Raw genomic sequence first — 13,450 nt, 5'->3', positions numbered from 1 at the left:
ATATAAGCCAGATTCCTGGTCAACTTTTCCCCCTTTCTCTCACTCTCCATATTCTATCACTTTATACACAACTCCTTTTCACTATTCACAAAGGCTATAACCTAATTCAAGCTCTCATCACCTCTCATTTAGATTACTTTAATTGTCCTAGTTGGTCTTCCCATTTCCAATTTCTCTCTTTTCTAATCCATAATCAATATAAGATCAATTGCCCCAAGTTAACTGCACTCTAGTCATGTGTTTAATTCCTTCCCCTTCACTAGAACCTTGGACTTTGTTCTTGAGATGCCAGGCTTTGATAGGCAAACTTCATCTATTTTCTCGTGTTTAATATTATATTTTTATATTATATATTATTATATATTATATTTTATATTTTAATATTACATTTTTACCCAATTACATATAAAAACACAACATTCTTATTTTTGAAAATTCTGAGTTCCAAATTCTAGCCCCCCCATCCCAAGACAGTAAGAGCACTCTGATACAGATTATACTAAATATTATAAAGCTTTTCTATATTAGTAATCTTATGGAGGAAATTTTGAAGAGAGAGAGAGAGAGAGAGAGAAGATGGAAAGAGAGGAAAATAGCATAATTCTTTCTCTGGATGTGGATAGCATTTTTCACCAGGAGTCCTTTGGAACTGTCTTGGATCACTATTGCTCAGAACAGTTAAATTATTCACAATTCTATATCATACTGTCATGGGAGAAATTTGTGCCACCACTTAAGATTGAGAGTTGTTGGAAGTGAAGAAATTCACATCTAGTCCTGGAATTGAAATAACCCAGAATTTATTATACAATTCTGCAAAGTTCACAGATTATGCAGCATGAGAAAATGTCAAATGACAAAGGTTTAGGCAAGGTTGTCTGAGAGCAAGGGAGAGCAAGGGAGAGCAAGGGAGGAAGGAAAGAAGGACCTAGTTCTCCTAGGTCAAGAGCACATGGAAGGGGAAGGAAGGAAATTGTTTCCTCTTCAAGTTCCCACATTTAAATGCAATTCCACAGTGAGTTGGACATGGGTGGTGCTTTGGGGAGTGGTTTAGCACTTGTCTCCAGGTATGTATGCCTTGGTGGGGGGGGGGGTCCTCCAAAGGGCCAAGACAGCATTCATTGTACATGGATAATACTCGTGGGACCCACCAAGCCTTCCTGCCCCAAAGTATGTGACCTTCAAGTTCAACATATCATTTCCAATGGAAGATGACTGCCCTACCCATGTCATCAAACTTGACCAAGATCAGAGTGAAAGCCAAGAAGGAAGTTAATTCCCTCCATCAATAAAATATTGATATCATTGTGTACAATTTTCTCCTGTTCTGCTCACATTGTGTAATGTAAGTTTTTCCAGGTTTTTCTGAAATCACCCTCTCATCATTTCTTACAGCACAATAATATTCTTTTTCAATCATATACCACATCTAATTTGGCCATTTCCCAACTGATGGACATTCTCTCAATTCCAATTCTTAGTCACTAAAAAATAGCTGCTATAAATATTTTTGCATTTGAAGGTTTTCACTTTTTTAAAAATAATTTCTTTGGGATACAAACTTAAAAAATGGTATCACTAGATCAAAGGTCTTACAGATCTTTGGGCATAATTCTAAATTAGTCTCCAGAATGGATCAGTTCATATCACCATCATGCATTAGTAAAACTAGTTTTCCTACATTCCAACATTGATCATTTTTCTTTTCTATCTTATTAGCCAACCTGACAGGTGTGAGGTGGCACCTCAGAGTTTTTTAAATAAGCATTTCTCTAATCAATTATGATTTAGAATTTTTTTTCACATGGCAATAAAATAGCTTTGATTTCGTTTGTCAGTTTTCAGACAAACTACCTTTGATCATTTATCAATTGGGAATGATTTGTATTCAGGCAAATCTTATCTTGCCTAAGATCTCTACATCACTTCCTGGCCCCCATTTCCAAACCATGCTGTCACTTCTACTTTCTCCCTCTCCAAAACCCTCTTCAGTTCTTCTTTAAGTATAGTCTTCTCCCATTAAAATGTAAGTTTCTGAAGGGCAGTTATTATTTTGCTTACTTATATTTATCAGTTCAGCAAGCATTAAATGTTACTATATTACCAGGTTTTGTAGGAGATACAAAGAAAGGCAAAAATATAGTTCTTGTTCTCATGGAATTAATATCCTAATGGAGAAAATAATATGTATAATTATGTACATACAATGTAAATGTAAGGAAGGCTATAATCAGAAGGAAAGGACTAGTAAATGGGAGGGGACAGAAAAAGCCTCCTGCACAAAGTAGGATGTGGGCTGAGTACTGAAGGAAGCCAAAGAAGCTAGAATTGGAACCAAGGAGGAAAAAGTATTTAGAAGCATGAGAGACAACCAGTAAAAATGCACTAACTAGAGGACTCATCTGAAAACACCAGAAGCTTAAATCACTAACTTTTGAGGACTGAAAGGGATTCCTACATAAGTAAGGATTATACAAGTTGAACTCAAGATGTCCCTACCAAGTCTGAAATTCTGTGGCACTGAAATATATTTGCTTTAGTTCTTGATCAAGAGGCACTGGTTTGGGGGCAGCTAGGCAGTACAGCGAATAGAGCGCCAGTCCTGGAATCAGGAGGACCTGAGTTCAAATCCAGTCTCAGACACTTATTACCTAGCTGTATGACTTTGTACAAGTCACTTGCCTTGAAAAAGAGAGAGAGAGAGAGAGAGAGAGAGAGAGAGAGAGAGAGAGAGAGATACTAGTTTGTTCATTATATTTTGATTAATGATAAAGGTTATTTCTTGGAGGAGTTTGTGAGAGAAAGTGACTAGAAGAAAGTTTTTTGAAGCACTGAAATATATTAGCAAGATGGGGGAGGCTAGGTGGCGCAGTGGACAGAACACCAGCCCTGGAGTCAGGAGTACCCGAGTTCAAATCTGGCCTCACACACTTAATAATGACCTAGCTGTGGGGCCTTGGGCAAGCCACTTAACCCCACTGCCTTGCAAAAAAACTAATATATATTATATATATATATATTAGCAAGATGATTTTAGTAAAAAGTAAAAATTAAGCACCTATTTAGTATGTGCCAAAAACTGTGTTAGGGTCTGTGTATATAAAAACTGATCTTGTCCTCAAGAAGCTTACGTTCTATGGAGACAAAGAATGCAAAAACATACACGCACACACACACACACACACACACAAAGATAGGACAAAACATATATTAAGATCATATTGTGGAAGAAGCAGTACACGAAGTGCTGGACCTTAAATCAATTTCTCTGCATCAAGTGTCTTATCATCCACTATTGAACTACAAAAGTGTTCTTCCAACCACCAAAACAAACTCCAATATCTCTATATTATCTTCAGGAACAAATATAACATTCTCCACTAGGCACAACCGAACTCTTCCTACCTTTCTAGTTTTAAATTTTATTTCTTTCCCTCCATGGACTCTACAATCCAGCAATGCCTCCTTACAACTCCATGAATTTTTATTGGATGTCTTGTCTCTGCCTCCTGTATTACCTGCCATGCTTCACTCTTAAATCCTATTTTCTCCAAGAAGTCTTTCTTAATGCCTAAATACAAGTATCTTCCCTCTGATATTAACTCCCACTAACTCTACACAGTTAGCATATATAGTTGTTTACATGTTTTCTCCCACATTAGAATATTATCTACACTTGGGGAAAGGACTTATTCTTTGCCTTTCTTTGTATTCTGAATGTTTAGCATAGGACCTGATATATGACAAGAACCTAACAAATGCTTGTTGACTGATTATTATTGCTCTATATTCTTCCCTAAAGGGCCAAGGAGAACAAATATACATATAACAGTTTCCAAATTCTAGACTAGAAGTTGCCCTATTTATTCAAACCTCCAGACTACATATTTTCAATCCTCTTCAACTAATACTAAGTAGAAGGTATTTAGTACAGCTATCCTACTCCTACCACCTCACCTGTTCTTCAACTATAACAAAGGTGTCATGGCAAACATCTAACTGAACAGGACCAGATTAAATTGTAATTGGGAAATATTTACCAAAATACAGATTTTTAAGTTCACATAGCACAGTTTAGTGATCCCTAAACTGTCCTATGTGAAGTTAAAAATCTATTTTTTGTTTCTATTTGAGTTTGACACCACTGGACTAGAATATTGTAGAAAAGCATCACAGGCTTTCAGTTACTACCTTTGAAAATCATCAAGGCATCAATTAGGAAATTGTAGCATATTATTGTAATGGATTACAATTGTACTGTAAGAAATTGTTAATATGAAGGGTTCAGAGGAGCAACAAAAAGAAATGTAACTGAACATTGTAAATATCACCCAAGTTTTCTCCCAAATAAGATGTGAGAAAATATACCTTGCTCCCTTCTTTCCAACAGGGGAGGCTACAACTGTGAAACACTGCACATATTATGCAATTAGAATAATATGTGAGTCAATTCTGCCAAACTGCCATTTTTAATCTTCATTTTTATTCTTTGTTATAAGAGATGGCTCTCTACATAGAGATAGAGGAAGGATATTGTTGGGAATGAAACAGGATATAAAAAATCATCAATAAAATCATTTTTTAAAAACACACTAGGCAGAGATACAATCCATCCTCAATACTAAGGATAGTGGAAGGCAGTAGCTAAATTTCTTAATGGTTTTCTATTCCCTCAGTTAAGGGAAACATCATATTCCAACCCATCCTAAGAGATAGTAGCAAAAGAATGTCAGTGTCTAATAGTGCACAGAACAATGTTTACAGTGGTGATCAAGATACAGTTAAATGATGTTTAGCACATTCAGTTCAGTTTTAAAAAGCAAAAAAGAATGTAATAAAGAAGGATTACTGTCCAAAATGGTTAAAATGAAAAAGAAATTGGGCTACTTAAGGGGACAAAATTTCAACTTGTCAGACAATTTGGCTCTACTGAATATTATTTCCTGAGGGTTTTAGAGAGTACACCAAAGCATCATTTCAGTCCTCTTTGTCATTACTAAAAATCATGAAGGCAGCAAAACAGAAAAGAAAAGGCACTGGCACTGGAGTAAAGAACACTGGCTTCAAACACTAGCTCTGCTACTCACTAGCTGGGTGACTTATCAACAACTCACATAACCTCTGAGTCAACTTTTCCTCATCTGTAAAATGGGAAAGTGATAACAAGTGTGTGATGAGGAAAATACTTGTAAAGTTTAAAATGCTATAGAAATATAAGTTATTATAGTAAATTCCTTGGAACATGAATATCAGTTTTCAGGGTGTTATTTTGCTTCTCAGAGAAATGGCAGAGTCCTTTGTTATTCAATAATGTGATTTCATTGATATGGAGAACCTTTGGTGAGGAAATATCTCTGCCAAACCATACGGACATGTTCTATTCTACTTAAGGTCTTAGATGTTTGTTTAGAATGCTGAGAAATTTAATGCCTCTCCCCATGACAAATAGACCCATATAGAAATAGATTTTGGAATTTCCTGCTAATTTTCCTGCTCTCTATCACTAGTCCACATTGCCTTTTATTCATAAATAATCATGTAGAAGAAGAAATATCTAATTTTTAATATTAAGAAAATGTTATTTTTGCCTGTCTGATGTTTTCTGAGGGCTTCCTAAATAACATAGGTCTTAATCAAATGTAAATTTCCTTCTATTGCTCAATTATCAACATCATTGTTGATAATCACCAAGAGAAGAGCAACCTCAGCTCATTCCTTTGTCTCTCCTCCAGCTTCCTGACTTTCAGAATGGGTACCTCACCTCAATCACATGGAGGTGGTTTTTACCGACTGTTTCACTACACAAGAAGTGGGCAAGACTATAAAAATTTGGCCAAAACTCTCCTCCTGGCCAGACTCTTTCCTTCAGGCGCTCTTACCTGGACCTTTGTTATTCACCCTGTCCTCAGTTTATTCCAGGAAAAATCTGCAAACTCTGCAGGCTTGTAAAATAAAAATAAAATTGTAAAATAAAATAAAATTTAAAAATTCTGAGCTTTTCTATTTCCAGGGCTAGTCATGAGTTTTTTTTTAGTCATGAGTTTTTCACTCTCAAGAGGGCACCATAAATTTTTCCCATATTGGTCATAAAAAATGATTTGACTTATAATATAATTATATACAAATTATTTTATCACATTCCACTCTCTCTGCCACTTAGAATTACAAGATGTTAAAGCTGTAAGGAACAAGCTATCAAGCCCAACACCTTCATTTTACAAATAAGGAAATGGAGGTCTTGAGAAGTAACTTAGTAGATGCTTAATATATTATATCAACTGGATACTACTGCCCAAAGTCTGAGTATGCACATTTGAAACTAGGCTTTAAATTTTCAAATCCAGTGTTTTTTTATTATGCCATACTCCTCAAAATCTATATGGCCAGGAGATAAATTACTTGAAAAGCAATTATGATCACCTACCCTCTCTGGGTCTCAGTTTCCTTATCTGTAATAATCTATCCTAACTACCTCAAAAGTCTATAGAAGGATCATATTTAACAGTCTGAAAAGCAATTTCAAAGCAATACAAATATGAGATATTCACAAGGCCATGTTGTTTTTTCCAACAATAAGTAGCCTCTAGAGAAAAGAAAAAACATTCAGCAGTTCATTTCCTTCTTTCATACAATTTAGCCAAAAAAGATGGAAGATTAGGCTCTGGGCCATCACAACAAAGATGTTAATCAAAATATATTTTACCCCTAATTCTTAGGTGTTCCAGAACTCAAGAGGTAGTACAGAAAAGTACTTATAGCAATACCACCTGTAAGCATGTATCCTAAGGGAAAATATTAGGCAGAATTCACCCTCAGAAACCAGAGAAACTGATTAGGCTTCAACAAAATTAACTCCTCTGCAAGATATCTGATAATTCTGTTGACTGTCTCATCTTTCCCAAGGACTGTATGTATATGTACATAACTTGGGAGAGGCTGGTGAAATCAGGCGTAATTTATGATGAACAAGGACGCAAGATATTCTTTAGCTTTCCTGACACGTGGGCAAACAGACTAAGACTTTGAAACAAAAAACTAGATGCTTCATCCATCAGAAAGTTCTCAATACCCATTTATCAAAAGATAATGAAGCTCAAATATAAAGAATGTTTTTAAGTTTACATAATGCTTTCCTCACAACAGCCCCCAAAAAAGGTAAGTAGCACAATTTAAGAGAAAAGGCCCCAAAAGGTAAATAAGCACTTTGCTCAGGGTCATTCATCTTTAAATCCAGATCTCCTAACTCCAAATCAATTTTTCTCACCACTCACAATACCATACCACATTAATTCCTACTAATACCTATCATAATTCCAAATAAACAAGACAAGTTCCTTCTTCACCTAAATCTTTTTTTATCTCCTTCAAAAATACACTTTTTTCCTCTGCTAAGATAAATGCCCTATACAATACACTAAGATTTAGTGATGATATATTATGTAATGAAAAAACACGATGATCTTATCCAGAATTAATTCATTTAACTACATTAAAAACTACCAAAGAAGTAACTTCTGAAACTTTGTTGTCAGAAAAATGCTAACAGTAATTATTCAAGTTGTATTATTTTTTACTTATATAAACATTTTTATTTTAAAGCATTCACTTAAAACAGGACCGGGAAAAAATATGTTTAGACTCTGTGTTCCACTTTAAACTGCCTGAATAAAACATCACACCTATAGGCTCCAATGAGTAAGTGATGGCATGGACTTGGAAATAGTTCTTACTAAAACTGAAATTCAATGAGAAAACATTAAACTTACAGAGATAAACAAAATACACAAAGTATAAGTGCCCTACTATGAACATTGAACAATGGACTCCTTAGGATCAAAATATTATCTGCAATAAACAGGAGAGTATGAACAAGACCTAAACATGTTTTCTATACAGTAAGTATTAAGACATAATAAAAAAGACTTGCACTGATAATGAAGATGCACTAGTTTGTAGGAAGGTGCTAAGTAAAAAGGAAACTGGATTTAGAATTAAGAGAAGATATGAGTGGAAGTTCCGGTACTATCACTTAGTTATTGATGTGAATTAACTTCCTTTAGCTTCAGTCTCTTTTTCTGCAAAATAAACTTTAAATAACCACTTGAACTATCTACCTTGAAGGACTGAAATGAGAAATACCTTTAGTAAACTTTAAAAGAATGATATAAATGTTAAATTATACTTGGAAAGATTTAAGAACTCTAATTAAAAAGCAATAACCAACCACAACTACAAAGGTATATGCCACTCACCTCCTGACAGAGAGATGTTGGAGTCAAAGAGTATACTGAGAGACAGATTTCTTTGGACATGAACAAAGAAGTAATCTGGGTTTAACATATTTATGACGTTAAATATGACTGTACACGTGTAACCAATATTAGATTACTCACAGTCATGGGGAGGGGGGAAGGAAGGGAAGAAGGTAGAAAAATATGGAACTCAAAAGCTTACAGAAAATAAATGTTGAAAACTATCTTTACATGTAAGGAAAAAATAAAATAACATTCAAAAACCTCCACCCTCATCCCTGCCTCCACAATAGCCTATTTGTTACAAGGCTTTGTTTTCCTTTTTTTAATCCATGTGGAGAAAGTGAAAGGAGGGAATATGCATTTATTAAGCACTTACAATGTGCAAAGCTCTTTAGAAACAGTATTTCACTTGATGCTCATACCAATGCTTGAGGTGGGTGTTCTTTTAATCCCATTTTACAGCTGAGGAAGCTAAAACAAAGATTAAGTGATTTTTTCCAGGGAAAAACTTCAAAGTCTTGGAAGTCAATTTAGAATTCAGCTCTTCCTGTATCCAGACCTACTGTTCTATCCCTTATACCATGTAGCTTCCCTTCTGGGAAGATTTTTTTGTCAAATTTTGAAAAAACTAATTTAAAAAAAAAAAAAAGTTTATTTGCACAAAATGAGAAAAATCCTAATTAATCTATCAAGGTGAGACTGAATAGGGATAAACAAAAAACTAACAATCCAATTACAGAAAGAGTGAAATTAGATAAGCCAGAAGCAGTTCATGTGACCCAAGGATTTTAGTGAAGTACAAATTCAAAATGTAACAATGTCTTAGGCTACATTAACAAGTCTTTTTTCCTCTTTATTATGGACTCCTTTGACAATCTAGTTCATGAGGAAGTTAATGCAACCCTTCCAGAAATAATCTCTGAAAATGTATAAAATAAAATAAATACCATTACAAAGGAAATTAATTACAGTGAAACAGAGGTATGAAAATATTTTTTAAAACAAATTTATGAATTCCTGTTAAGAATCCCTGGTCTAAACCAAGGAAGAGCATTGTTTTCTCTTCCTAGGGGAAAAATCAGCAACATTATAGCATCCAAACTAACTTTAACTAAAGGCCTCCTGCTTCCCAAATTAAAACATACGTGTAATTTTTCTTTTAGCTGTACATTTTGCTCTATCCGACTGCTGCATTGTCCTTGTCCTCAGCAATCCACTCTCTTCCCCAGATTCCTGTTGTAAAGAAAGAAATTGGATCAGTTTAAAAACAAAACTCATTAGTGCACTCTCTTACCTTCTCTGGAACTCAAACTCTGTAATAAATGGTCCCTGACCTCCTTCATGGAGGAAGTTGCCATTTTTGGAAAACAGTGTTTTCATATCTGAAAGGATAACAAAAATCCTCATTCTAACAGCTAGTTATGCTTCAAGAATCCATGACTCTGGGGCAGCTAGGTGACACAGTGGATAGAGCACCGACCCTGGAGTCAGTTCAAATCTGGCCTCAGACACTTAATAATTACCTAGCTGTGTGGCCTTGGGCAAGCCACTTAACCCCATTGCCTTGCAAAAAAAAAAAAAATACACGACTCCATTAGTCTATCAGTGTGAGCATTCCTTCTTTCAGTAGTCTGCTATCTATTTATTCCCTCTTTCATCCTGTTTCAAATTCATTAATTCTAGAAATTCTCAGAAGATCTACCCAATAAACTAAGGGCATTCCGGTGGTACTTTTTATTATTTCATGGATACTAGTGAAACCTTTAGGTTGTCCACCTGTTATATCTCATTCTTTAATGAATCAAACCAAAATTTATTAAGTATCTTTTATGCTAAGCACAATGTAGTTTGTATTTGTCACAGAAGGGAGCCACTGGGGGTGGGGAGGAGGTATAAACAAAGTAAGTGAGGGGACATTGTAGACATGATCAGACCTGTACTTAGGAAAATCACTTTAGTGTTTGAGGGGAGAATAGACTTGGAGACTTCAGCCAGGTAGTAGCTCTAGAAGGTTACTGAAATAATCCAGGTATGAGGTGACAAGAGACTGAACTGAAGTGGCAATGACTCTGGCTAAATTACTAACAGTGATTATTAAAATAGGAAAAAATATTAAATCTCAACCCATCAAAATGTACAAAAATAATCCCCACAGAGAAAACTGGACCTTTTGAAGACAGAACCTGCCCAAGTACAGGGAAAAAGTTTATTTGGGTTTTTTCTCAGTAATTGTTAAGACTGAATTTTTTATCACAGGAGAAGTTTACTTTTAAACACAACTTCCACCATAATATCCTACTCTGAAGTCTCATCATATTGTGGTAAATTCTCAGAGTAATCAAAGGCTAAACCAGTGAAACGTAAGATGAAAGATTCTTGCTACCGCCCTGGTCTGAACCCATGCCTTCATGATCCAAGATACAACCTAAGTTAATTCAAAGAGGTTCTTTACCAAAAGTGAACCCAAAAAGCGAAAGTTTATGATTCACTCTAATAAAGATTCTTAATCTAGGGTAATTGAAAGGAAAAATAAACATATCTCTATTTTACTAATAAAATAACTGAAATTAAGCAATTTCTTCTATTGTGAATATTAAAAACAACATTATTCTGAAAAGGTGCTCATAAGGTACTCATCACAAAAAAGCTCATTATACCAAAAAAGTTAAGAACTCCTGATTTAGGGGTTTCATTCTATAACGAATAGCTATGGAATTACTTTCTTTTGAAAGATTAAAGAATTTACTTATTAGAACATATACTTTGTAATTTTTTCCCAGTTTTTATTCTTGAGTCAGGATCTTCCTATTCTTAAGCAGATTTGTGTCAATTTGTGAATGAACTACCCCCTTGCTATACAGGTTATTCTTTAAAGTATTAGTTCCTACTCTTAAATGTGGAGAGCTAAGTTTGTACTAAATAAGAAAGGATTTTAAGAAATGACAAAGGTAGGTAGGGGGGAAAATCATGGTTGTGGAAACAAAAGAAAGGTGTTCATTCCTTCATTGAAACTCCAAACTCAATTCATAAGCCAAAGAGTTATTTTTCATGTAATTCCCATTCCAGGACATGCATGCTTTCTAGAACATTATTTCTTTTTTCCTTCATCTTATCTTTCATAACTGATTTATTATTCCTCCATCCATGACAAAACTTACAGAATACACCCTAATCCCAGTGACCTTGGTGGCAAATAATTGTAATCAAAACCTGAAGCAAAATTATTATGTAAAAAAGAAGTGTGTGTGTGTGTGTATACTAACTTATTTGATTAGTTGCCCAGTTACCCATAGTTAAGTCATTCCAAAGCACACAAAAAGCAAAATCTGGAGGAACAGTTAAGGAACTCACTAACAGGAAGAACAAGGACAAGTCAGGATGTCGCCACAATTATGAAGAGGAGATAAAATGAAGTAGGAGATAAAATGAGGCAACTTCATAGTAGAAAATCAAAAATATACTCAACAGGTCACTCTAAGGATCTAGACAAGAATGGTAAACCAACTTGCCTACACGACATCCCCACAAGAAGGAGGTGTGTGTGTGTGTGTGTGTGAGTGTTTTTAATATTGTTATTTTTTCAATTATATGTAAAGATAAGTTTTTAACACTCATCTTTTTGTAAGTTTTTGAGTTCTACATTTTCTACCCTTTCCTCCCCAAGGGTAGAATTTTTTTTTTAAAGCTATTTAGCTTGGTAACAATTTAGTTTGGCTTGAAATTTTTTTTTTTTATGTTTTTGCAAAGCAGTGGCTTTAAGTGGCTGCCCAAGGGCCACACAGTTAGGTAATTATTAAGTGTCTGAGGCCAGATTTGAACTCAGGTACTCCTGACTTCAGGGCCAGTACTCTATCCACTGAACCACCTAGACGCCCCTGAAATTTTTAACACATACAGAATCCAACTAAGAAAATTTAATATTACAATACTAATTATAGGCAAAATATAACAAAGTGAAAAGAAGAACACTAGACTTGAAAATCTGAAGACCAGACTTCAAGTCCTGGCTCCAATTTACTGAACATTTTGGGGCATCGCTTCTTTTGGGACTTTATTCATTTGCAAAATGGGGGAATAATACTTATATTTCCTCATGGAATTGCTGAAAGGACAATAATTCAAAAGCCATAATGTAACATATAAACATTATCTTTACAATCACATAGCCTTTCTCACAAATTATCTTAGAGTTAGATCTCCACGTATAACCTTTTAAAGTAAAGCTTTTTTAGATTGATTGATATTCATGGAATGCCAGAATAAGGAGCAAGGAAGATTAGGGGGAATATTTCTATTTAAGAATTTCATGAGGGAAAAAATTAAAGTGCAAAGCTACTTAGTGAGTCGAAAGGAAATATGAGTAAAATTACTCAAAACACATTTTTTAATAAGTCCTCCAATAGTCCATGATTTTTTATTATTCCCAACCACTCTCTAAAGTATGCTACATGTAACTGAAATAAAAAAAAATTAATCCTTATAAGCCCCTCACAGAAATAAATAAGCATGCAGATTGGTTCACTTTCTACAGCTTCAATCTTAAGGAAGTTTTAATTCCTATTTAGCTAAGTTTTACTATTACTATTACTATTAACTATTACTATTACTGCAGGTTATCCCCAATTTATAAACAAGGCTGGTTCTGAAAGCTACATAAGTTTACAATTTTACTTATTTTCAAATCACTTATTTTTTGTTAGTTTATCTGAAGATCTATATTTTTGATGACTACTAAGAATATAATAAAAAAATAGCTTAAGTTCAGTTGCTAAAAACAGAAAAGTACTTTCCCACAGAGATACTATGCCACCCCATAAAAGTGTATTTAATTCTGAATATGCCTGAAACAGACTTGCTTCAATATTTCAAATGATGATTTCACTGGTCTGGGAGTCAATCTCTGATGAGAGTTAAAGTACAATGCTAAATAAAAACTAATCTATAAGTTGACCAACACAGGTCAAATATGATGGATTGCATTCATTCTACATGCAAGTTTAAAACTTTTCATTAAACAGTAAAACTGTTTGAAGTAAATTTGTAAGTATTGACAGCTGTAATCGCTATATTAGATAGTTATTCTTAACTGTTTTTTAGTGTTAAGGTACTATAGAGAAGGTCATCTGGGTGGCACAGTGGAAAGAGTCCTGGGCCTGAAGTCAAGAAGGCTAATCTTCATGAGTTTAAATCTGGAC

The 13,450-nt window shown here is 34.5% G+C and overlaps 1 protein-coding gene across 6 annotated transcripts in view; it reads right to left on the bottom strand.

Moving 5' to 3' along the window:
- UIMC1 (ubiquitin interaction motif containing 1) overlaps nucleotides 1-13,450 on the bottom strand; it is a 140,990-nt gene that overhangs the window by 75,456 nt on the left and 52,084 nt on the right. For all 6 annotated transcript variants that reach the window (XM_074212321.1, XM_074212320.1, XM_074212319.1 and 3 more), the window contains one exon: nucleotides 9,401-9,488. In XM_074212321.1, coding sequence (XP_074068422.1) covers nucleotides 9,401-9,488 — 88 coding nt within the window. The remainder of the gene's footprint in view (nucleotides 1-9,400; nucleotides 9,489-13,450) is intronic.

The sequence above is a fragment of the Macrotis lagotis genome, chromosome 1, assembly GCF_037893015.1.
Source record: "Macrotis lagotis isolate mMagLag1 chromosome 1, bilby.v1.9.chrom.fasta, whole genome shotgun sequence".
In the NCBI taxonomy this organism is placed as follows: domain Eukaryota; kingdom Metazoa; phylum Chordata; class Mammalia; order Peramelemorphia; family Peramelidae; genus Macrotis; species Macrotis lagotis.
The sequence above is the reverse complement of the archived record's forward strand: the minus strand, read 5'-3'. Positions and strand labels throughout refer to the sequence as shown.